The 26,939-nt window shown below is 39.9% G+C and overlaps 1 protein-coding gene across 3 annotated transcripts in view; it reads right to left on the bottom strand.

The window, feature by feature from the left end:
* DOCK8 (dedicator of cytokinesis 8) overlaps positions 1-26,939 on the bottom strand; it is a 98,361-nt gene that overhangs the window by 19,000 nt on the left and 52,422 nt on the right. For 2 of the 3 annotated variants that reach the window (XM_082075458.1, XM_082075460.1), the window contains 20 exons: positions 26,118-26,188; positions 25,275-25,413; positions 24,149-24,250; positions 23,385-23,480; positions 22,074-22,308; positions 20,990-21,154; positions 20,213-20,388; positions 18,535-18,630; positions 17,110-17,205; positions 16,165-16,311; positions 12,556-12,669; positions 11,366-11,521; positions 8,241-8,380; positions 7,481-7,650; positions 5,748-5,893; positions 4,881-5,063; positions 4,104-4,239; positions 3,438-3,525; positions 725-821; positions 230-364 (listed from right to left, as the gene is read on the bottom strand). In XM_082075458.1, coding sequence (XP_081931584.1) covers positions 230-364; positions 725-821; positions 3,438-3,525; positions 4,104-4,239; positions 4,881-5,063; positions 5,748-5,893; positions 7,481-7,650; positions 8,241-8,380; positions 11,366-11,521; positions 12,556-12,669; positions 16,165-16,311; positions 17,110-17,205; positions 18,535-18,630; positions 20,213-20,388; positions 20,990-21,154; positions 22,074-22,308; positions 23,385-23,480; positions 24,149-24,250; positions 25,275-25,413; positions 26,118-26,188 — 2,688 coding nt within the window. The remainder of the gene's footprint in view (positions 1-229; positions 365-724; positions 822-3,437; positions 3,526-4,103; positions 4,240-4,880; positions 5,064-5,747; positions 5,894-7,480; positions 7,651-8,240; positions 8,381-11,365; positions 11,522-12,555; positions 12,670-16,164; positions 16,312-17,109; positions 17,206-18,534; positions 18,631-20,212; positions 20,389-20,989; positions 21,155-22,073; positions 22,309-23,384; positions 23,481-24,148; positions 24,251-25,274; positions 25,414-26,117; positions 26,189-26,939) is intronic. The other variant, XM_082075459.1, reaches the window with a different exon arrangement.

Here is a 26,939-nt window from a genome sequence, read left to right as displayed (position 1 = left end):
ATTATTCAGATTCAGTTATTCCGTATTGTATGGTCAACAAAACCACCTTACAAGAGCTGTAGAAGTCCTTTAACATCCCTATAGATAGGCATTCGTATTTACATATGCAAAGATATTTAACGAATGCCAGAGTAAAAATGGTAAGTAAACATACACAGCTCTGCTCTAGAAATGTTGCTGTAATTACTTGGTTGGAAACATGAAAACAGAAGTATTGTCAAGAGCATACCTTAGCAATGAGAGCTCTGAGTGTAGCAAAGCAATGAGTCAGGTAAGTGGTGCTCTGATCGCAGCCAAGAGAATTTACCAGGACCTTCAAAACTCCTCCCAAAAGATTGTCTCTGCACTCTGCCGCAAAGCTTGCCTACACATGGAGGAAGAAAACAACAATAACTGCATGAGGATCATAGTAGGACTGTGGAAATGGCTTTCAACAACATCTACTGAAGACAAGGTGGTAGATTTCCCTTTAATTCACAGTAGTGTGATGCCCTACAGTAGGAGAGGCTTGTGGCAACATTGTAAGGCCAGCAGCCATTTCGTTTTTGGATTCATTCTTCCTCATCTTTTTTTTTTTTTTTCATTCAAGACTATACAGGTTTACAGAAGATATTTAATTAAAACATTTTGCACTGCCTAAGAAACAAAAGGAGAAATGAATCTTGCTTCCACTGGCTTCTGAGGAAGCATTGGTTAGTACCAAGCCAGCTCTGCCATTTCCCACCTGGATTATGTTTTCTTGCATATCGAGAATGATGAGGTTAGCTTCAGTTGCCAGGTTTCCACTGACCAGAGCTTCTTGATCTAGCTCAGCTTTTGACCTGCAAAAAGGAGTTCTAATTAAAGCATACAGAGAGTATCACAAGAGTTACATGGCCTGCTGTTTAAACAAAACCTAAATACAAATGATTCCACTCTGAATGATCCTGCAAGAACAAACAATGAAAATAGTGTTCAGAGGTGTTTCTTAAGAACTACAAAGTCAAATGAGGAGAGCTGATATTGTAGAACAGAAGTCCCAAAGGGGACACCTGAAAACTAGGTGTCTGGGTAGTTCAAAGAGATGCTTCTACTTCTTTAATAGCAATCTGTGTAATGGCTACTCTGCCCTCAGGATCATGTTCAATAAGCTATGCAGCAATTTCTGAATTCATTGCCTGTAGCAGGACACCAAACCCCAAAATTAGGTGACTGATCTAACACTTTCAGAAAAAAAGTAAAAATAGCAGAGTTGGGCAAAGGAGAAATTGCTTCGATGCCATAGCAGCAGTGTTTAATGTAGGCAATTTAAAATGTTGATTCTTGAGACTGTTGAGGACATAAGACAGCAGGCCCCACAGCTGCAGAGTCAATACATCACTGCCCCAGGCCCTTAACAGTGGACTGAGACATTTATAAAAGACATAAGGCTGTGGTAAAGCAATGCATGAGACCGTCTTAGTTGATACTTAGAGATGAGGTATGGAACACAGCTCCTCTGCTGCTGAATGCTCTAAGTATAGGTGCAGCTCCTAACAAAAGTGTACTTTCAGACATCCCTTCTATGCCAGAAACACAAAGAGGAGACTTTGTTCTTTTTCCTAAACTGCTCAAAAAATGGCTGTTGCACGGCTAGAAGCTGCTCTCTAGAGCCTGGGATTAGAGCTGCTCTGACTTGGGCCGAAGTTCCTAAGGTGCTTTTCTGTGGTTGGAGAAACAACCTTACAACCACACTTCTGAGTGACTTCAAAATCTGTGGCTTTTCTGCTACATTCTCTTACCTTTTCTGCCCAGTGAAGTCTTACCCAAAAAGAAAACCAGAAAAGTAAAGAGTCATACTTTTGGGCACAACCAGGTAATTCTGGGGAGGGCTAGGAAAGGAATTCATAGCAACCATATGGCTATTAATTACAATGATTCAAAGTAATGAAGAACAGAAGGGCCTGCCAAAAGGCTGGTGCTATTATCAAGCCAGGGATCACTAAATATGAGTAAGAGCTGAACAAATTAAGCAAACAGCATAGCTGTTTGAACCATTTCCAGCAACCATGCAGCCTTGCACATTAACCATGCTGACTGAATGCTCTCTGCCACACACTTAGCTGATAACTGCAACTACAACCCAAAGCATGCAGGATTCAGGGAGAAGCAGGTTGAGTGGTGACCCGTGAAAACCTGCTGTGCCATGGACTACTTGTGAACACCTAACATATGGGTCATATACAGTAAAAGTAGCCCAAAAGTGATGAGAGCAAAGAGCTCGCATACCAAAGTGATGAACATCAGGTAAACCAGAAAGGCCAGGACAGCATGCAGAGTTTTATTTATGTAACCATAAGTTTTATTTTAAGTGATATAACTGAACTACTGTGAAGAGGTATTGCAGAGAAGCTGCTGGAAGACTGTCTTATTCTGATTTCAATGAAACTGGCTGGGAGAAAGCAAGCTGCTTTCAGGGCAAAACATGAATATCCATACAGGATCTGCACCTGTCCCAACCTAGCACAGAAGGTGGAAGGACTATTTTTTTTTAAAGTTTGGATAAATTACAAATTAACAATCTCGTGTTCAAAAATGTTTGCAATAATCATAGATGAGTGCTAGGCTACAACAAGGTAGCTGCCGTATAGCACAAACCGGTATTCTCAGTTCAAATTCATACATGTTGAATGACATCACAGGAGCTTGCTGCCGCTGTACTGGTGAGAGACCACTGTCTCTGACACACAGTGGCACATTTAAATAGTCAAAATTTAAGCAAGTATCTATGGACAAATGACATGTCTACATTAGGGAAAAGCAACAAGTTCCATGCTTGCAGAAACTTGGCACACACCATATGAAAATGCTGTTAGCAAAACAAATAATTCCTGAAAATAGTATTCCATAAACCTAGACACTGACTTGTCTACTAAAATAGAGTGCTGATAAGGTGAAATGTACTGAGGCATCATAACTTAAAACCTGCAAAAAGAAAAATATTCACTACAGAATAATCTTTTCCTACTTTTACTAGTAACTCATGTTTAACATAGCTTGGCAAACCCAGCTCAACTGATTTAATGTGGTGAACCTTATACCATGCTACTCTATGCAGTGAGGAGCCATAGCAACACCAGAACAAATGTTGTAGCAAGCCTCTGTGGAGTATTTGACACAACTTGTTTCAATAACTAGTATTTATCACACTGCTAATCAGAAGGAAAAATGTGTAGATAACTATTTAAACTTTTCATTAGAGTATTTGCGATCTCTTTGTTGTGTTATAGCAACAGCTGGATACTTCTGCTACATAAATATTTTATATTTCTTTCTCTTTGTCAGAAGAGGAAAAGGACTGAAACTGCTGATTTTGTAATAAAACATCCTAGGAGAAAGCACAAACCATAAAAACAAACCAAACCAAAACAAACAGCTTGGTTCTAATAAAAGCAATAGATATCTATTAAATGACTTACTTATCTTGTCTCTCATTTGCCTGCCGCCAGTGAGTCTGCTCCTTTCTCCAGCGCAGGTTTTCATTTAGTCCCACTGATCTGTCATTCCCTAAAAGTGCAACATGTATCAGTGAGATTAAAGCAAAAGGGGACACCTGAAGTCTGATAGCTCACTGAAAGATGGAAGTACATGTCTGTAGCAGATTGTCAGAACTAAAAACATTCAACTTTACAGCCTCAGGACTCTACTAAAAGGACAGGAGCTTATACATTTTTAATCTAGGATTTTTAGAACATTAGCTTCCTTAATGTCTTCAAAGACTAAAACACAAATGATTCCATTTATTAAATGAAACAGCCCTTTTTGCTAGGAAAAACTTGCTCTTACTGATAGTTTTGACACAATTTATTTCCTCTTGATTAGACAGTAATACAATTTCCCAGAATGTCTTAAAACTTATTTGTTGGCCTCATATTCTTCACCTGAGAAGAGATCAGTCTTAGCTACACCTTGGATAGTTGAAAGCTAATGATATTTTTATCCACAGCAAAACCAAGAAAGGTCTGCAAGGGTGAAAAATCTAAGGATGAAAGTGGGGATTGTGCATGAAGCCCAACAAACTCATTTATGCCTACAACCTCTTGAGATCCTCTCAAAAGATGTGGAGGGACAGGGGTATGAAGTACCAGCTGGTATTCTGCAGCGCTTCATCATTTCTCCTCTGGCTCCTTCACCTCTCAGTAATGCCTCTTCTAATCGGGCCTTCACGTCTCGTGACTTCTGGAGTGCTTGGGTGCTAACTTTATCTGAGCTTTGTTTGCCCTGAAAGTAAAGTGAAAGTAATCAACATTAATGCCTGCATCTTTGGACATCAGCCCAAATTATATCTCCAGAATCAGACACAACAGGAGAGACCTATAGAGGGGGCAGCAAGCAATGAATATGATTGACTAATACATACAGGCTAATTAAATGTTGCGGATCAGGAAAGAGATGGTATATCTACAGCTAATAAGAACAAACATATAGCTCCATGCCATAGGGAGAGAAATTGAAGTTCAGAGGGAAGATTATTTGATCTATTTCAGACAGACCCTGTCAGAGACGGAGTCCTGATGTCCAGTCCCAGCTCTTAATTAAAGGATAACCTCTAGTGTCCTGTCCATTATTTACGTAAGTTTCAATATATTCCCCACCAAAAATAGCCGTCAAATCCCCATGAAAAGGAAAATAATAAAACAATTTATGTCAACTTCATAAGACTTCCTTTCAAGTTTTGCCTGCACTGAGCTTGAAGACTACTGTCAGTTATATTATCTGTATTAATTTGTCCATTTGTATCATAGATTAGACAGGAGCTAATTTAACAATTGTCAGTAACAAAATTGCCCTGGACAGCAGGAAGGTAAGGAAAAAAAATTAAACAGAAACAGGACAACAAAATCAGGCCATGTTCCACATACCTTGTACTCAAAGCATGAGACACAAATGAAGAGGAGGTCTAAAATCCTGTTTAACTGCATGGATGGAAGGTCTGCAATCCACTTCTGTATTAGATTCTGATCAGCATTTTTCATAATCCAGAGGAAACAGATCAAAAGGTTGCGAGTAGTATCAGGACCTAATGTGGCACTCTGTCTGTAGGGCTAGGAGCAGATAAAGTAAATGTCAGTTGAAATACGAAAAGGAAGATGGACGTCATTCAGGTGAAGTAATGTTATTTACATTTCAGTGAAATAAAATCTTAGGACTGGACTTCAGTAAGTTTAACAGCTTCTAGGTTATACTGATAGTATTTTTTGAATGTATGCTTGTGAGATTAATGACAGAACCAGTAGTATGCATGTTAAAGACAGAAGAAAGCACAAGAGCATTGTTTGCCAGATGTTTTTATTTTAATTTCCTTAGAATAATGTAGAAAATGATTCTATGACTCTTTAGGCCCCTCTTGCCATGAAGCCAAAATAACCTTGAAGAAAGAGACAGAGAGAGAAAAAGAAAGATCTTGAGTCCTAGATCCATGGATTGTAGTGGGACTGGGGGCCAGTGAGGGAGTCAGTGGCATTTGCTGATCTGGAAATGAGATTAGGTTGGGTGTGGAATGGAAATAGGCATGTGGGAAAAAAAAGTGGAACTACTTATGGCAAAGGGCTAATTAAATGACTAGAAGTGAAGAGGAGAAGATGACAGGAGGAATACAAGGCATTCTTTGGGGCTGAAGGAAGTAAGAACACAGTTCTTCATGGCTGTAGTTATTAGTCACAAGAAAGGATACAGGGAGAAAACAAAAACAGATAAAAGAAAGGAGATGGACAGAGCACTGAATATACCATGGACACCAGAGATATTCCAGAACTCCTGAGGTTGAACTGATTCCCCGCAATGGCAAGGGCCACATTTTGATTGATTGCTCCTGGAGACTCCTGTTCTTCTTCTGGGTTTCCTGTGCGTCCCTTTCCGCTGCGGGCATCTGCAACTAGATTTGAAATATACTATTGGAACTTCAGGAGAAATCCAGTTGTTGCCACTCACGTGTCACGGTCTTATGCTGGACTGTAACCTAACCAAACAATTGGCACCTCCATCCCTGAGACTGTTGGTCTGGCTGATGTACTAAGCAGCGAAAGAGATGCAGCACTAGCAAGACATTGCAGCAATCTGCAAAGGCTGCAAAATTGTTCAAATAAACATAGGGAAAGGATATGTGTCCAATAAGCTCCAGATGTTCAGAGAAGCTAAAGAAAAAGGTAGTGGCAAACATGAGGCTGTCTCTGAAGTGCTTCATAATGCTTAGAACCATCCAGTTGCAGTCCGTTTCAGGAAAGAGGATCAACCCAAAAGCCATACATGGGTTTGGTGATATTCAACAACACATATAAGTCTGCTAACTCCTGATAGAGCCAGTGTTTCTTCCTGCTAAAGAACAAGTTTAATTTCAAGTATCTATCTGCTTCTATTCCCTCCTAGTTCTTGACATCACCTTCAGAAAATGAAGTTATATACACCTAAGTTTTGTAAGAATCTCTTCTGATTCTGAGTGTCCATTTTCTGCTTTCTAAGTCCTGTTTCTCAGAGAAGCTCAGTGACCAGCCAGTCCCAGTATGTTCAGAATAAGGTCAACAGCCTCTTGTGACAGATACTCAAAAAGAAAGACACTCTAAAAACCTAGCTATACTGGTTCACCTGGGCTTCCTCATAATGTCTTCTTTTCATCTGTGCTATAAGGACAACACTTAGATTGGAAGAAGGGGGTGAGAACTGATTAGCCAATGTATAATAAATGCTTTTATCTTATTACACTGAAAGTGCTAAATAATACTTCCATAGTATTAAGTTTTTTTGTCCAGACACCTACACATAAAGTATTATCAGAACCAGTGACAGAAGTATATTCTTCAACAATTCTAACTCTTTTCTTTATAGCCTTTATTTTATTTATGGAATTCAAATGTAGTTTTCCAAGTAGCACAGATCTACTATCTAACAAAAAACTGAAATAGGTACTTTCAGCAATATCATATGAACACGTGGCAAAATGCAAGGAAACATCAAGCCTTTTAAAAAACCATCATCTAAGCTAACATAGAGCAAGGTTTATAGTTATAACAGGTGATAAAATTGTATTTCCTGTGTGATGATCACATTTGCCCAAGATTAATTTTTATATCATGTTAATAACACTAATGAGCAACAGAAAAATAAATAATACAATCCAATTACTTTAATTGTGATGTAACACAATGTCAGTGTTACTCTTGTTTTCTTCCCTACTGTCTGTTAAAACTGTCTTTTTCTCCATATTTCTGGCAGATCTTGGAGGATCATAGTATTTACACTAAGACAGGCAGGACTAGCTACAGATATATCTCTGGTCTATCATTTGCTCATGACACTGAAATTTTTCCTGTCTTTAAAAATCTCATTCACTTCTAAGTAAAGAAATATCCAACCTTATTAGACTGTGGGTAATTTCTGCACTTAGTGTGATCTCTTTTATGTTTGATAAATTGTTTAGACAAGTGACTCTAAAAAGCTGGACAATACAAAGGGAAAAAGATCTTACTTGTAAAATCATGGAGTTGTGGCAATGAATCCAAAATAATACCAACCAAAGGGAGGTAGAGAGCTGCAATTTTAATCTTCACCTCTTTTTTTGAGCAACGTGGATCTAGGTCATGGGAACTCAGCAGGCTGAGGATAGCACTGACAGCTTTTCTTTGCACCTTGCTAATCCTGTTGAACACAAAAACCATCCATGAGCTTCACTAATGGGTCATGCACAAATTATTTATAAATCAAATGTTTAAGAAACAGAGTAGAGGTAAAAGAAAGAAATTAATACACCAGTATTAATTAGATAATCTCTTCCATTCCAAGCAGAGAGTCATGTTCCCTGCAAAAGATAGATATTTTACATCTACAAGCCACTTCACCACAATCAAAGAGTACCCAAGTCTTTCAAACTTCCCATAAAAATTCAATATGGTGAAGAGAAGTGCTTACAGAAAAGCATCAGAATCTGGTCAAAGTTTAGCTAAACTCTTAAGCTCAAAGGCAGAGGTGTTTTAGAGAGAAAAGTAACTGAAATTTTAAGCTATGTTCTCCATTTATGTATTTAGCCAACACTACCACAACAAATAGTACATTTTTATTCACTTGGAACAACATACTGTAGATAAAACAATGACTGAGTTATTGCTATGTTACAGTGACCCACTGACAGAGTGGAGGAAACAGGACTGCCCTCGAATCAAACTATGACCTTGGCAAGAGTAATAATGTGACTCAATCCCATTCTACAATTTGCAAATAGGGATACTCACCCCTCACCATCTGCGTCCAGTGCTGCTGCCAGTTCAGTGAAGAGTAAGCCAGTCAGAAAGTGCTGCTGACGGTATTCGGCTGAGAGGTCAAACATACCAGCGATTTTCTGGTCCTGGAAACTAGAGCAGGAACTAGAGTTCTGCAGAAGTATATTAGAAGTGTTAAAGAAGGATCACTGAAATGAAAGCTTCTTAAAGAGGTTGTAGTCACAATCCACGTAGATAACACAGAATCTCTACTAGAGGAGAAGCACAGACTTTGAAAGAAGGTTGGACATTTTAGAGGAGAACATCTGAGCATGAAACAAAAAGCATCTAGTTTCAAATTAGTTGTTTGCTAGGATGCATTCTGTGAGAGTAACTCATCTGACATTTTCTGAGATGTAAAATTCCTACCCTATTTTCATTAGTTGGGACAGGACACAAAATCAGAATTTTCTCCATATTTACAACTCTTTACGTTGCTCTTCCTCTTACATTGTACAGCAAGAGGCTGGCCCTACATTAAGAGAGATCTTGGTGTCAGAAGCTCTGCATTGTGTTTTCTTCAGCATCCATTATGTCTAACATGGAAGTAAGGTCAAGGGAGACAAATGAACAGTGTTTCCTTTCACCCTGGAAATCCTTGGCTGAGCTTGCTGGCAGCTGGTATAATTTAAAGCAGCCTTCAGACCACTGTAACTTACGGCTATGAGTGATATACAGCCAGCCCATGAATGGAAAGTTGCTGCTATGTAAGTGTTGTGAACTTAGCTTCTCCAATCATAGGACTGTGCCACAGGTCACCTGGAATCTTTTTGTCCCCTGATCAGGTGAGCGTAAGTCTTAGAATCTACTCCACAGTACAGCTATGGGGGGTTATGAGTCTGAATTTTGGGTTTTATTTATATTCTTCAATATTCTCTCCCAATATTTCTGTCAGTCACCTGGGAATAGTCCCAGAAAGCAAACACATGAAGTAGCAGGATACCACACTGTGGCAGCTGTCTTCCGGCATATTGGGTCAAATGAAATTAATGTCTCTGAGCAGCCCCATATTTTGGATCCACGTACTTAAGACCACTACCATTTTAACCTCAAGCAGACAGGCCTAGGTTATGTTTGTGTGGAATAACGTTCAAGTGTAGCGTGGCCAGTTAAGCGAATTTGGTCTCTCTCCAAGAATTCCAGAAGATTTATTCACAAGACCACATTTCTTACTGAAAAGCTAACTCTAGCTGGGCAGCACTTCTGCAGACAGATCAAAATTACTGCAAGGGTAGTCAGCTACTGCATTAAATCATCCAAGGGCCACGAAAACCTTATTGATTTGTGCAGGTTGCACTGCATAGGTTACTCCTAAGAGAGAAAAAGAGACTATGATGTTGTTTGAAGGAAAATATGATTAAACTAGTATCTGTCCAGCTCTGACTTGGTAGAACGAGTTGTAAGAGCTATGCTGACTTCTTTTTTTTTTTTTTTCCCTTAAGCGGAAGAGCCCATTTCTAGTTCTTTGGCATCCAGGATTAGCATTAAGCACAACTATTGGAAAATCTGACTATAAGAGCTTCATACTTTGCTTTTAAGATGAGGCAAAAGTTCAAGAAAAGATTATTTACTGTTATTGACCTGTCAGAACCCTTAAGGTAGGAGATGTAGCACATCTTAGCATCCCACCAATTCTTTAGCAATAACACTTGAAAAGAAACCATGAATTTGAACTGCTCCACTACTCAGAGTATTTTTGTACCTTCCACCATTCTTAGCTTCAGTTCCATTCCCCTGTATCCAAGGGCTGTGGCAATTACGGGACACTGCACCGAAATGCTTCATTCCAATCCTGACCTCTGCAAGACCACTGAGGTAGAAAACAAGCAGGCTCGCACCCTTTTTTAGGGAGTTTGCCCCAGGGTAAAAGCAAGATACTAAGTAGAATGTAGAGGAGAAGAACACACTGGCAAAATATTGTGTGGTATGCCAGACAACAATTTCTTTGTTGAATGTGTTTGCGAACTCCATGATAGATGGGAGGTTTTGATATTCAGGAAGTCTAGAGCTGTGTCAGTATCAGGACAAGTCTGGAAAAATGTAGATGTACTGGGAATGACATCGTGGGAGAAATGAGAAGGGATGAGGAGGGGCATTCACAAAAATTGTGTGGAGAGGTACTCAGGATACCTGAGTGTTTCCACACAGAAAAATCAAAAAGTTCAAATAAAAGGGAAAAAAACTATCCAGAAAACACAAGAGTAATCATTGGCAAAGTCGTAGCATCCTCTGTACCACTGGGGTGGGGAGGAACCCGGAACAAAGAATACTGCTATTTGGAAAGGGAAGCATGAAAATCTTGCGCTGAACAAAACTAAGGCTCAACAGAAATCCATGATTTCAGGATACTGAAAATTGCAGTGTTGTAATCACTAACCTACATAGCAATAGCATCTGCATCCAGTTGGAGAACAAGAAGTTCAGCTAGAAGGCATAGAAAGTTTGCTGTGCACAGCTGCATGCTGTAATTCTTCAAAACAGATACTGAAATCTGTCATTTTGGTTGTGTATGTACGGGATAGACATGCACCATGTTCCTTTTAGACCTTCTATGCCTACCTTAACAGTAATTTTCTGTTTTCACGTTTCTGGAGTGGCACATATCTGTGTCATATTAAGTTTTAGAATCATAGAATCATTCTGGTTGGAAGAGACCCTCAGGATCATAGAGTCCAACCATAACCTAACTCTGGCACTAAACCATGTCCTTAAGGACGTCATCTATATGTTTTTAAACACCTCCAGGGATGGTGACTCAACCACTTCCCTGGGCCTGTTCCAGTGCTTCACAACACTTTCTGTAAAGACATTTTTCCTAATATCCAATCTGAACCTTCCCTGGTGCAACTTGACTCCATTTCCTCTCGTCCTATCACTTGGTACTTGGGGGTAGCAACTCCCATTAACTTGCGTAGATGCAGTTTTGCAGTAGTATTCCCTTAGTCTTTATTCCTCTTCCCATTTTCTTTCAGGAGGGAAGTCTTTCTCCTTGATCCAGCAATGGCTAATTCGAACACAAGTATCTGAATACAGAGCAACATAACTCTTGCTCTACATGTGTGCTTCTTGCGACGTTCATGCAATATCATCTTGCCTACCTGGGAGGATAAGGAGGGGGAGGGGGATGCTGGAGCAGATGCAGAGGTCATGAAAAAGAGGTTCAGATTGAGGTAATGCTCATGGCTGCAGAGAATTCTCAGGAACTCCAGTCTCATGGAAATCAGGGTGGAGAGTGAATTCAGCTTGTTTGAGAGCTAGAAAAGCAAACCAAAAAAGTGTCATGTGATGGGTGTGCACTGTTTAAATTACTGTGTAGTGAAATATCCTGCTTCCCTATACAGAAATAGACAAATAGCCCAGCATGCATTAAAATGTTCACTGGTTCCCTGTACCTAGATAGTTTCCATGCAAAAGCTGCTGTTTGTTTGGCACTGGTGGTGTCTCTCTCCCCGCTGACCTACCAACTTCCCAAGAGACAATCAATTGTGTTTTTTTTTTTTCCCCTCCCAAAGGAAAAACATATAACATTTTTTCTCTTTTGCATACCACAAAGATTAAAACCAAACAGACTCTGCTGAGTCTGCGTCAAACTCATAAAAAATCATGCTAAGCAACACAGAACATCAATGGTCTTGTCATTTTCCTTCGTATCAACAATGACAACAGTGAAGTACTGCACACAGTACAGGAAAACAGGGTGGTAGCCAACACGTGTTCTACCTACCATCAACTGTCAGAGGGCCTACCTTTGGCAGAAAAAACACAGCAGGTATATCAGGTCACAAAACACAAGGAAAACTTTCCTCTTCAAATATAACAAATAATTTCACAACAACATCCTGCATCGTAATTTATTTTTAATTTTGGAAGGCTTGTAAAGCAAGAAGACAGAAATGGATCATTTTGATTGAAACCCCCCAAATCTAAATACTGTCCATCACAGGAGTGCACTGGAATAGTCAGAGACCAAAAGCTGCTCTTTATGGTCTGCAGACCCAGGTGCTAAGGGATGTAAAAAAGCAAGGGAATAAAAGTGGTTCCATGGATGGTCTGCAGCAGTGCAAGGTATGACATTTCTGAAAGTCTTAACCTCCATTCAATTTTTTTTTTTTTTTGCAGACTACAAATCAAAAGAGGTTTAAAGTCTCTGCATATGCAGTAGGAAATAGAAAATTTACCTGCCCCTTTAACAGAACTCAAATGATCTCGATGGATAAATGAATCAAACAGAACAGAACACGAGACTGGCCATAAGCCAAATGCAATCCCAATCACGCATGGTGCCTACCTGATTACAGTAATGTTTGATGAGATTAAACACAAATCCTCGGTCCATTAAAGAAAGAAGATCATATAAGAAAAATGCGAGGCTGATATTAATTTTTTCTGCTTGCTCACTTTCCTTTAAAAAAAAGGGGGAAAAATGAATTGCAGTTAGATGTATAAAACATTATGGAGACGTAAGACTTTTTTGGAACCTTTAAAGAGCCATCTCACGCAACATATTGGATAAGATTGTTTCAGTTCTCCAATTTATGTGATCTTGTTAAAATTACACGGATTCACTCCAGCAAATTATTTCAATTGTTGTAGGTTTCACAGGGGAAGATCATGGGATGAATGAATAAGTTTATCTATGCAAATCTTTGGGCTGACAACAATGAAAAGCAATTTGAGACCAGTTCTGAATTCCCAATGGGCTGCAATCCTGTATATGCTATTTTAAAAATATTGAATGTTTAATATTAGAGAACACTGGTTTAGGCACTTAAAAAACAAAATATATTTTAAAAATCTGCACTGACTCTGCTGATGGAATGCCAAGTATTTTGTTTAGAAATTTTAAGGGTAAAACTGATAGTAAAAAATTACTGGTAAGATAAATCTGTGGGTTTTACCACAGCAGATAAGCTCTTGCATGCTTAGAATTGGTCTGATTACCAGTGACAGAATCACTGAATAGTTTGGTTTGGAAGGGACCTCCAAAGGTCATCTAGTCCAACTCCCTTACAATCAGCATGGACATCTTCAACTAGATCAGGTTGCTCAGAGCCCCATCCAGCCTGGTCTGGGATGTCTCCAGGGATGGAGCCTCTACCGCCCCTCTGGGCAACCTGGGCCAGTATTTTACCACCCTTGTTGTAAAAAATCTTTTCCTCATGTCTGGCCTGAATCTCCCCTCTTTTAGTTTAAAATCATTACTCCTTGTCCTATCATAATAAGCACTGCTAAAAAGTCTGTCCCTGTCTTAATTATAGGCCCCTTTTATGTACTGAAAGGCCACAATAAGGTCTCCCTGGAGCCTTCTCTTCTCCAGGCTGAACAACCCCAGCTCTCTCAGCCTGTCCTCACAGCAGAGCTGTTCCAGCCCTCTTGATCATTTTTGTGGCCTCCTCTGGCCCCTCTCCAACAGGTCCATGTCTTTCCTGTGCTGAGGACTCCAGCTGGACACAGGACTCCAGGTGGGGTCTCATCGGGGCTGAGTAGAGGGGCAGAATCACCTCCCTCCACCTGCTGGCTGGGCTCCTTTTGATGCAGCCCAGGATACAATTTGCTTTCTGGGAAGTGAGTGCACTTTGCTGGTTCATGTCCAGTCTTTCATCCACCAACTCCTCAAGTCCTTTTCCACAAGGCTGCTCTCAAACCCGTCATCCCCCAGCCTGTATGGATGCCAGAAGTCGCCCCAAGCCATGTGCATGACCTTGCACTTGGCCGTGTTGAACCTCATGAGGTTCACTTGTGCCTACTTTTCAGGCTTATCCAGGTTCCTCTGGATGGTATCCTGTCCCTCAGGTGTGTCAACTGCACCACTCAGCTCGGTGTCATCTTCCAATCCGATGAGGGTGCACTCGATCCCACTATCTATGTCATTGATGAAGATATTAAATAGTACTGGTCCCAATACAGCCCGCTGAGGGACATCACTTGTCACTGGTGTCCATCCAGACATTGAGCCATTGACCACTACCCTCTGGATGTGACCATCCAGCCAATTCCTCACCCACCAAACATTTAACCCATCGAATCCATATACACAGTTCCCAGGTAAAAACCACAAAGAACTTCATGTGCCCTCTAAAATAAGGCTACAGATACTTCAAACATACCAATTCAAATAATAAAATCTTAGTAGCATATGTAATTCACCAAAAGGAATTTGTGGAGTTGCCTGAGGATCTGCACACATTTAATGCTCAGAGTCCTCAGGTGGGTTCACTCAATACTGATGAGATGACTGAGAAAAATGTTGCCCCTACTCATGTCTCTGACTAGCGAGAACAGGTGTGCAGTGCCTCAGGGTGGTTACAATTTCAATTTTCATTTTTCAACCTTTTTTTGTCATTGTTCAGGAATACATATATATATATATACATATATATATATATATATTTCCTATGATCTGAAATTAGCACAGTAAAACATTTTTCTACTGTGAAGAAAAAATTACTTTTCTACTACCTTTCTGGGTAGGCTAAAATATGCCAGACATATCACAGTAGAATCTCAGCACAATCTGACATGCTCAACCATGTATTAGAGCATACATTATTACTGCTTGGATTTAAAAATCAGACACACATTACCTACTGCTGCTCTGTACAACTAACCAATGGCCCTAATTCTGCAAACACTGGAGTGGGATTTTCACACATAATCAGCTTCTATACACTTACTCAATCAAAATTGAATTGAATTAACAGCCCATAAAAACCTGTGTATTTCTCTTGAGGAAGCCATAAAATACTAATCTCTTGGCAAAACCTACAGTTCTGTTAAAACATTTTTAACATAACAATTTTTTATTACAGAATGCATTTTAAAAAAGTCTCTGACATATTAAGTAAACATTTATGTAGAAAAAATTTCTCTGTACATGGCTATCACAGAAGGACACCAAAGGATTGAGCAAAGAGTAAATCTTCAGGAACAACTTCTTTATAGACAGTGGCAATCACTCTACCAGTCTCTGCTCTCAGCTGTTTGATCTTGTGCCTTTCCCAGTTTCTGCTCCTCAACAGCAGAGCTGGGCACACATGGAAAAGTGGATCAGGAAACGGAGCGGGTTGAAAAGTGACCTGGCAGGCCAGCTCTCCGGGTTGGTCTGCCCCGTAGTAGAGCACACTGCTGGGCCAGCAGAGTGTATTTGGCAGCTCTGGGTCATAAAACCAAGTTGGTTGCAACAACAGAACAAATAACAATCACCCAGTGCCTTAATTTTGTCTATTGGTAAGTGCAAAGTGACAGCAGTGATGTAAGCTGACAATACAGATGTTAGAACACAAATTACATTTTGTGATACTTTAAACTTTATAATCTGTTATATCAGTGTAACTTGATAAAATATATCAGGAGAAAGAATTTTGTGGGATTTAGGGATACTTGCCTTTAATTTTCATGTGGCCAGTCCCTCTTTAAAGAGATCTGGGATTAAATCACTTGTGGCTGGATTTTGCAACCCTTGGGAGGAATATTGCCTTCATATTGCATAGCCAACTGCTGTCAGAGAATTCAAAACACTATGCAGTAGAAATGGGGGTAACAGGAAAGGGGGATAAAAGGAATAAGCCCTGCCTGGGCTGCAGCTTGATGCCCTGGCTAACCTGGCAGCACTATCACTGAAAATGGGTGTTCAACATTTCCTATAGATGGAAAAGGGGATTCCCTCCCTGCGCCCTGCAGCCACAATGAGAAGCAGGCAGGGGAGCTGAGCTGAATAAAAACTGTCTGCCAGGAGAGCACAAGGGTGCCCCTTGGCCAGTGACATCTCTTGCTTTAGGTCCATGTGAGCATACTGCCTCAGTTTTGGCCACTGATGAAGGTGAAATGGGATTAGATGCAGCTGAGTGCAACACAGGGTGAATAGCAAGGATCCACACTGATTATTTAATGCATTTACCTTCTGTTTGACTAAAAGTGCAGCAATCTCTGAAGTAACCACACTAACTATAGTGGTAATATCATCTTTGAAACGATCAGAGAACCGACTTCTTCGTGGGTTGTCTTGCTTCTCTATATTGTGAACATACTGAGCCATACTCTTTATCTGCAAAGCATAAAAAAAATATTAAAAAAATGTTCAAACTGGAGGCAAAACTACTGCTTTAAGTTAGTGTATGTGAGTAAGATTCCCTACAGTTTTTTCCTGGAATGTAATCACTCTCATCTTTTCAGAGTTGCTGTCTGTAACAAATCCTAAATGTACTGGCAACGACAACAAAGAGCCAAAGACTCAAACACAGACAGACACTGATTCCTACTCATGTTCACATAGTTGGCTACTCTCAGCACCTGAAATCAGAATCGGCCTCCCCAGTCCCTTGCATCTGCAGCTCTGAAATGCTGCTGTTTGCAACTTTTGCCCTTCACGATGACAGACAGGGAGCGACACTTCTGGAATTAATTCTTATTTCTTGACCTGCTGTTGGGTTGCTTATATGCTGCCAGTGGAAATCAGTACATTTTTTTCCACCAACATCCATCACTGCAAGGCTCTGTGAAACTGTGAGGTTGGGGAGTCTTGTCAGTGATCCCACGCTGTTAACAAAGTGGAAAAGAGAGTAACAGGTATTCACAGAAAAGGAAAGGACTCAGTGTGTATTTCAGCCTTCTGCGAGCTGTGGACCACTGTGCAATGTAGTTCATGCAGGACTTTGCCATCACAGGCTGTCAGTGGGGAATGGGGTTGAATATGGAGAATTCTTTAGTTGTACTTCCACTATTTTGGACATCTCCTTTTCTCACTGAAATAACTGAAGAAATCATCACCTAGCTAAATCTGTGTCTGGAGTACCTGCTACATTTCACCATTAACTTCTTATAAAACTCCACTGTCAAATCTTACCAGGAGCTCAAAGAAGAACCAGGCATACTTGAAGACAGTTTCTCTCACCATACCCGTGCTGACCACCATCTGCAGTGCCAGCTCCTCATGGAAGTGCTAGATAATAAACAGAGAGTGTTGGGAAATGGCTTTTCAATAAACTCATCTTCCATTTTCAACATCCCCCTTCTTCCATGTGGGAAACTCTGCCATAATTGAGAATCAGCAGCTGGGTGGGGATGTATGGACATCCCTGCAGGATGAAAAGGCAGATTTGACCAAAAAAGACATACAAAGAATGTTGGTGGGAAACAGACATTGGGACCCATTTTTCTGTGGATCCAGAACCTGGGATAACTAAACTGGGAAATGCATTTGTTCCATCCCCAGGCCACTGGCTATATGCATGATAGGGAGCAGTCACATTCCCTACTCCCCGTTATGCATTTCCATTTAGCACATCCATGTTTTTTCAGAGAAGGTAGAAGAGTGTCTCTGTGGTGGGGGAGAAGGACAGTAATAGCCACAGAAGTTTGTACAGAGGTTTGTAATTTGAGACAATACTCTTTGCAGTAAGATCTGACCATAAGACACCCAAGCCCAATGATCTAAATTTTTAGGAACCTCGAATCTGGACTAAAAATTTATTGCAATGTCTATTTTCTATTCCTGATACAAACAATAAAGCTAATGAGATTCCTACACATATTTACATTGAATAGGACACATTAATCCATCCAATATTTAGACCGGGTATAAAACTCTATGCTTTCTGGCAGAAATCAAACCTATAAACAGGAGTAACAAAGGAGAGTTTCTTGACTGTAACTCAGACTCCGAACTGGTCATTGCAGAGTTTTTCCCCAGCTTTTTTATCCAAAACCACTGCTGCTGATCAATGCTAAACAGAAGATACAGCTCTGGAAGAAGTATTTATGTGATGTATCTTCTGTCTTGTTAAAAAGCTATTTGGGAATACATACTCAACATAGGAAGAAATTCCTTGGTTCTAAAAGCTATCAAACTGGGAGAAGAAAAATATTCTTTACAGAAGAATGAGATGGCAAACATTTCTGAATGCAGTTTACTGTAACATGTAAAGGCAGGTATTCAAGAGCAGACAGTAGCAGAAAAAGAGAGAAGCCTTAACACCTTGAAAAACAGAGCAAAGGGAGGATCCAGGCAGGCTGGTACTTGTCTAAATATGTCCTGGAAAAAGAATCTGAGGACTCTGTAGAAAAAGCAGAAAAGTTTGGGTAATATTTACCCACTCATTCAAAATTCCATCACAAACTGGTCATTCAATAAAACCTCCCCTCTCCCTCTCCTCGCCTCTCCCTACCTCTCCCTCTCCTCTCTCCTTATTTAGAAGCGCTAATTACCACCACTGCCTCAGGAGGCTCCAGGCTCTGTTAACATGTGCCCTCAGGCTTATCGGTAGGCTACCTTTTTATTAGAAGGTCTTGAGTTTGCACAAATGCTTGGCATGTCATTTGTTCCTTCAACGTAGAAAGACATCCGACTGGAGCTGTGATCCATAGGCTGGAGGGTGTAGACAGAAGAATGAAATAAAAGTAGGTTAATACATAACTAGAGATGATTAATAAAGTAGAAATCAGCAGTGGTGGGTTTTGGTTTTTTTTTGGAAGATATTCACAGATGTTCATCTGAACAGCTCTTCTCTTTCCTTCTCCGCATCCCCCTTCCCAACGGAGGTCAATGACCACCTGAACAAAGTCAGGTAGAGCAGCTGCACCAGCGCGCAAATGACAACACTGCCATCATACGCCAAATTTCAGCACTGCAGCTGTATTTCGGAAGCGCTACATTTCGCCGTTCTGAGGGCAACCGTCCTTTTAAGTTTATCTGCCGGCCCTACATCTGAAGTTAACTGACATCTGGGAGTCCGACTTCCATTAAAAGTAATGACAATTTAAAGGGCAGGGAAATTGCAGTAGCCAATTGTAAACTGATACCTTCATCAATGTAATGAAGTTGTAATATCAAATATTTTAATTTTGTAATAATTTGGGGAAAAAAAAGCCTTGAGCTCTGTTTTTTAAGGACACAGTACATTAGAGTAAAATTAATAAAGCTATTAAGTTCAAATCTACATTATTAAAAACTGGTATGGATGAACACATATGCCTATATAAACAAATCAAACAGATTGGCAAAGCCTGTCGGTTTTACTAGTTCCCATGCAATTTGCTGAAAATAAGCACCCGTTGACTTTAACTGGAGAGGTACATGGTTATCCAATGCAGAAAAGGCTTAAAAATGTTTCTGAAAATCACCTGCTTGAGAAGCAGTATTTTACATATACAAGTCTCAAAGAAAAGGGAGGCAGGATATGGTTCAGAGCTCAGCAGAGATGCTGCTGCGGGGCTCGGGCAGGGCTGCAGCTGGGAGCAGGCTCCTTGCACAGGGGAAAAATCCTACTTTTGTCAGAGGCCCAGCTTCCTGCTGGATGGAGAACTCTAGATTTTGGGTTCCCCAGAGAGCTAAACACAGCCATTCTTATAAAGCTCATCATCCTTTCTACCCTGCAAGTTGGTGACATATGTAGTTGTGGATGAGAAAGACAGAGGAAGTTTAGTGTTTTACTCTGTGGTTGAATTAACTATTTGGAAAGACCCAGTTCCAAAATATGCAATGGCATCTGTACTGTAGCTCGTACAAAATCAGGGGGCTACTGTCAGGACTTTCTCACCCTTTTCAAAAAGTGAAACTTTTTCCAGTGTAATCAATAGCAGTCTTTCCAACAGTGACTCTGTGCAACCTGGACCAGCCCATGTAACCACATGTGAACAGAATGTAAACATCAGGAAGAAGAGGAGAGTGAGGCACCCCAAAAAAAGCAATGCGCCCTGTGGAATGTCTAAGTCTCAAACAAGAGACAAAGTTCTTACTTCTTGCTCTCTTCACTGACAAGAGACATCAGAATTAAGCAATGGGATTTAACGTACCTCTGTCAAACCAGATAAGCAGCAAATGCTTCTGGTGACACTTTACAAGAAGCAAAGTGCATTTACAAGAAGCAAATCCAACCCTCAAAGAATAAATCTGTATTATTAGGTTTTGAGCTATACAATTCTCCAGATATTTTACTTTGTTTTCTCACCTTGGATGACATGATGTTTTTGACCTCCTCATCAGTAGCAGTTTGTGTAACAGTGATGTCAGGATTGCTGCAGCTTATCACTCGGCTCTGCAGGAGTTTACTCCCAACAGACACTGCAGAAGTGCGTCCAAATGTGTAATAACGAGACTCTGTCGAAATGGCACTGCTGGCTGCACCTGCCCATAGGGAGATGTTTGAATGAAGACTAACGGATATATATATATGAGACAAACATGAGAGTCAAGCCAGCTTTGCTCAGTGCTGTTATAGCATCAGCATTTTGAATAGCATAAAGCTCCTGAAAATCTCACCATCAACTGCTTCATTAACAAATTACATGGGCGTTGGACGACAAGGTGCAGATGTTTTCCAAGTCAACAGCTCACAAGGTGATTGCACAAGCAGTAACAAAAGATTAACAGGGCTACCTGAGCAGCTGCACTATTACAATAGCTCTTTCTTTCTTCCATCAGCTCTTTTTAATTAGCTTAAGACAAGATTCACAGGCCTAAACACAAAATATAATACCACCTTCAACACATAACCTTTACCTTAACTTTCAAAGTATGCAAGGAAGGAGGGAGCACAGCCAGCAGAAATTTCACTAAATGACTACCTAGTTTTCAGCTTCCCCATGGACAGAGAAGTTGTGTTTATCATTTCATAGGCCTGTTCCCTAAGCCCTCCTCCTAGAGGTACCATGTTGAACAACATGTATCCAGAAAAAACAACAGCAACAACAACAACAACCTTTTGAAACCCTTACACTGACTTTACCTGGTTTGACTACTTCTCTTTGAGGGTCTGGCAGACGAAATACATAGTAGACATAAGATGCCAGAAGGCAGTTCCTCCCATGCAGGTCTTTGCTCAGGTCTTTGCTGTTGTGGAGACTATTCACTATTGCAACCACAGATTCAAAGGCAAACTGTGAGAAGTTGGCTGTGAAACAAAGGCAAGAATTAGTCTCAGCACTGAAAGGTGTAGTATAATTAGGTGAGGACACTCTTTGTACCAACAACAACTAATCCTACACGCTTTAATTCAGTCCTTAACAAATTCAGAGCTCTAGACAGCAATTGCTATATGTGGCCAGACCTACACAGGCCAAGGTCTACATAGGCCAATAACCACCCTTCAGTAGACCCAGTCACTGCTACTCCATCACTTGGTGCTACATAAAAGCAGACCGTAACTGTTAATTACCATTTCTAGCAGCCTTTTTTGCATTTCCTGTAAACTAGACACTTGAAGAACACTAAAACTCATTATCATCCAGCTGACAGACAAACACAAGCCAGCAGACTTTTCTATCAATATTATAGTGGATGACAATACTGATTACCAAAATGAAATAGGAAATAAACTACACCGTCTCCAAGTATGCCTTCCCTCCAGAGTTAACATATGTGATGGGCAACTGGCAGCCACAGTAACAGGAAAATCTGTGTGCATTACTATGCCTTCTCTGGTTTTGTGCTCACCCATTTTTGTCTAAAGATATTTGGGTAGAGGATCTGATGTAGGCAGCAATGATTTTGTTGGTGTTTTCCTGGCAAAACCACTGAATTCCAAAGTTAAAAGCCCACTTCCTGAACTGTATTTCCAGGTATGTAAACTACTATAATGTACTTACTAACTGGAGTTTGAGAGTCTTATATGTAGGGGCAAAAGGAGAGAAGGCAGGAACTTGGTTAAACATGATTAAATTGTGCAGTGAAACTATGTCTTGAGAAGTACAACTCTTTTTGAAGTAGACTACCCCAAATACTAAATCTGAGCCTGGATATTTGGCAATTGTTTCCCCCCAGATCTTTAGCTCGCTTGCAGTGCACCGCCAAGGACATGCACCAGTAAATACCTGTCTGGCCAGCTATGACCATGGGTTGTACAGCCAGCTGGAAAAGTTTATCTAGTACCAAATGTAAAAACAAGACAAGAGGTTCAAGGCGTGAAGAATTCAAACAGATAATGCTGAGTTTCAATTCATGTTCCAATGCAGCTTCTGTAATCTTCTGGTCCATTAGGCGAATAGGGAATGTCACCTGACTTTCCAGACAATGGCACAGAGTGAAGAACTTCTCTAGGTGATTGTCCTGCAAATACAGTGCACTCACAGTTAACAAAGTTGATATAGTTCAGGCTGCTGCTAGCTAAGCAAAGCCTGATTGTCCCACTTGTTGGGATGAGAGAAAATATTTTCACCTTTCTGGCTTGCAGTGGTGGCAAGCCCTAGAGATTGATTTGTAAAGCAGATGTCACAGCCTCTTATTTGCTCCTTTTCATCTGACTCAAATTCAGACTCTAGTTAGATCAGATTAAAATCAGAAAAGGTAAAGACCTTGCTAAAGTGATCGCTTCATTTCATGAAAACATCGTTACCTGTCTTGAATTCTGTCACATCATAGGTCTATTATTCCACTGACACGCACACCTAAATTCCATCTACATACAACTTATGAGCATGCCCTACTTGTATTTAAAAAGTGTGCTGCAAAGCATGGTTCAGACACAGGGCCTCCAGTTGTTAGGACATAGCTACTAGTATTAACTAGAATGGGATGATAAGTATGAGACACGGTAAAGCACTAGAAACAAAATAGAGCTGCTTTGCCTCAAAGCAGATTCCCAGTAAGATGAGCAAAGCTCCAATTTCCTAACACATTTAAACAACCAGAATAGTAGATTTCTCATTCAGCACTAGGTTTGTGTCCCCACACATGACATTGATGGCTGAGCTGCCTAAAGCATTTTGGCAGTATAACCTGTCCCTGCAGGCGAGGGGGTGCTATGTCTCTTCAGATGTGGACATGTTGTCTGAACTAGCCTGGTAGAATAGTAGATGCAGCCTGCATAAACTGGCACTGCACCCTGTCAGTGTCCCTCAAACACAACCTAAGCAGACCCTTGCTGAGCTAAGAAGACACCAAGCTCCCTATTGCTTGCTATGACTTGCTGCTGAGAGTGCTCATTTGCTCGCTTGTACCAACGGATTTCATTTCACCGAAGGATTTCATTCACTGAGGTTATCAGGTTATTTCCGTAGCTGTTACTTGCTTCTAAACCCGTGTGGGCTTGGGCATCTCCATTTCATAAACCTCCTAAGTTGGACTGGACATCTGAATTCTCTTTGAAATGAAACTACAGCTGTGTTTTGCTTCTGATGCATTACCTGAGTGTGCACAGATGAAACAGCTTGCACTTCAACATTAAAAACACCCTTGTGTCCTTCAACCCACTTAACAGGTGGTGTCTGAGATGGAACTTTCTGTGGTGAAAAAGAAATATAGGAATCATCACCTTCCTTTTAATGATCAAACAGAAAGTCTGTTTACACAGAGGTCTGTAGGGTATTCATGCTATTCACTTCATTTTAGATATCTGATTTCAGTGCCACACAGATGATTACAGCCAGGCATCTTCTTGTTCTCATAGACTAGATTCAGAGAAGTGGTGCATTGAACAGAGAGATGTGGAGCACAAACAGTGCAAATACACATCTTCTGATGGGACATTTTAAAGGCTAGAAGCTCCCAGTTAAAGCACTGCCAAAGGCACTCCATGGTGATGTGGTGCAGTTTTAACCCTTTGGACAGTTTCCCACTTGCCATATTTACCCAGAGGGCACAGTCTGCTGCTCCAGCAGCAGGACTTGATTTCTCCTTCCCCTCCCACACAGCCACAAAAAAAATAGCAAATCATCCTATGGAAGAAAGTAAATTATTGACTTGATACTCTTTAAACAAACATTATCACTGGTTAGACAATTTACAAGGATTTGCTTGGATAACTAACTTTATAAAACACAATATAACAATATGAAATAATAACACCAGTGACAATAATAAGAGCCTTTACCTTTTAAAGTACAAAAAGGAGGCACTGCCTACAAGCTACATTAGGAACATGTTATATTTCCATAATTTTATTTGTTACCTCAGGAGAGTGAATTGAATAGTGGAAAGGCAGCTTATCCAATGCAACGGGAAGGCAATAATGTCCAGTTTGAAGACGATCATTTAATAGAATCGGCAGCCACTGAAACAAATGAAGAGAAAACACAGCAATATTCACGACTACATATGAGTAGGGCTATTTATCTTATTTGTTACATACAGCCAACAAAATAACAAATGAGATTTTGAGCCAAGCACCTCTGCTCCAACCTATTCAACAGTAATTTCTTAGCATTTTAAATTCACTGATAGCTACTGTAGAAAAATGTACAAGACTGCTTTACAAACCACTCTTTCTGAAGAAAACAAACACAGAGCTTTCAATGCATGACATATGGTTTTCTTATGAATCCTACCAGAAGCATTAGTAGACTCCATATTTTTGCTTAAAAAAGCACGTATCTTGCGTATCTGATCCTCAGCTTTGAAGCAAATCAACAGAGTTAAAGTTCTGCTAAGGACAAGTCGAACATCTTGGTTGTGGTCACCATGAAGATTAAGGCCAGAATGACTCATCATAACTCTCTATTGATATTTGGAACACACTTATTTTTTCTGCTATTGAAATCTGAAAGAGGCTGTGTATTTGAGTATTACAGGGCAGAATAATTTTGCATTTAGGTGAAAAGAAGCCTGAAAATTAAGTCCTCGTCTATGTCAAGTCTTGGGAACATAAAAGATATTCTATATAGAACCTAACTGAAAATATTATATGACTTGTTACCTCATGTAAGAACATTTTAGATAACAGTAAATAATTGTAATTGCATGTGTCTCAGGTTATTTTTGCAATAGATAGAATCTAACAGAATTAGGTGATATGCTATAAAGCATTGATCTTGCAAATATTTAGGTTCACACTTAGTGTCAGTTGCTTCAGGTGAATTAATTAACTTCAAAGACACTTAACAATGTAAAATTATAGGACAAGGATGTAACATAGCACAAGTTGCATCTGGTTTCTTAATAGACCTTCTACTGTTTTTGGTGTATTACCATAACCAGAAAGAGAACATAAGGCAAAATTCTTGACAAGAGTCTACTTGCATGGGATGTAGATGCACATATATACACATAGACATACTCATCTATCACATGGAACTTACTGTATACCCAAGGAGGGTTTCCACAGATGCTCCTTGCTTTGGCTGGCAGCTGATGTGATAGAATGTGAACAACAGATGGTGTTTCTCTGTGAGTTTTGCTGGCAGCTTGATTTTCACTTCTTCATAAAAGTCAGGGGACCTGTTATAAAAAAATGCCAAGCACATTTCCAGTGTAAGTATGAGACTGAGCAGAAAGCAAATTTGTTGGTGGGCTCTTAGATGCTATGGTTATAAGAACTGTTTAAATCCTCAGAGCCAAGTTAAATGAAATAAATATATATACAGCTATATACATTTTATTTATTTATTATATTTTAAATTTTTATTTATATTTATTTATATATATTTAAACTATCTACAGCTTTGAATCAGGAAGGGCATAGATGGTATCAGCTGGAATCTTTCAGCTTTCACCCATCTCTATACTTTCAAAACTGTCCAATCTTAATTTCACGTTTCAGCATATTTATTGTGGAAATCCTAAATTCCAAGTTCACATTCATGAGAATGAGAATGTCTATTCAGCTCTTTTGGATCTGTTAATTCATAGAAGCCAGTGATGTTACAAAATTGTGCTGCTGCTTCCTGTTCCTGCTACTTAATCTTCAGATTAGGAATATTCTCAACTAACCTCTGCAAAGCTTCAAACTACAAAAACACATACAATGGTCACTTATGCAAATGCAGGTAGCAATGCATATTAGATATGATAAAACCACATAAAATGTAAATGTTTAAAATGGATAATTACCAGCATTCCTTGAAGAACTATGCAGGCTAAGAACTATGTAAAGAGGTCATGATTAATACTTCTTAAGTCATACAAATAGTAACAATACTCACTTATTATGATATGTGATAGCTGTGTATATTTCTTGCACAAATTCTGGACCTGAAGATTTCCCAAAAATTACCTATATTAAGAGGAAAAGAAAGTAACAGCAGTCAGGTCTAAAGCACTTAATTGTCATAATCTTGTATAAATTCTAAGACAGTATGTGAAAGGCTGAAAATGGCTCTTCAATTTTATTTGAGCATGTTGAAACAAATGACTTATTACCAGGCATATTCCCCACACATCATTCAGGGAAAATCACCAGGAAAAAAGAGCAGAGGTCATTTCCAGAACCACTGATTACCTCACATCACATTCTCCAGTCATGTACTAAAAAGTTAGGGATTGCAGGAATAAAGTTATGGTAAGCCTCTTACACATTGTCACGTTGCCTTTAATTAAATGCAAAAATGTTAATATCTTTTTTAGAAGCTTGTTTTTTCAGTTGTAGCTTGCAAATTTAGGGTGAGATGCATCTCATTTTTATGTTAGAGGTCCAAAGTTCCTTTACAATCAACAGAGAGAAATAGGCATTTCTGGTGCTTGATTTGCTTCCCTCATTTCAGACAGCCTCATAAGGTCCCGGCATCCAGTAACTTTAAAGAGTGACCCTTAGACAAGGATACCTGCACAGCACAAGTCCATATGCATTGAGACGAAGCTCTCTCACAGTGGAGAGAGATGCCAGATGAACTGTTTCTGTCCTAAGCATTTGTCAAAACCTAACTGTAATATGGGCAGAGTTTAAGGAAACCAACAATGCAGTATTCTGTAAAAGACAGTGTTGCATGTGCATGGTACAGCTCCAGCTCTGGAAAGAACGTGGCCTG

This window comes from Streptopelia decaocto (assembly GCF_964273445.1).
Source record: "Streptopelia decaocto genome assembly, chromosome: Z".
In the NCBI taxonomy this organism is placed as follows: Eukaryota; Metazoa; Chordata; class Aves; order Columbiformes; family Columbidae; genus Streptopelia; species Streptopelia decaocto.
The sequence above is the reverse complement of the archived record's forward strand: the minus strand, read 5'-3'. Positions and strand labels throughout refer to the sequence as shown.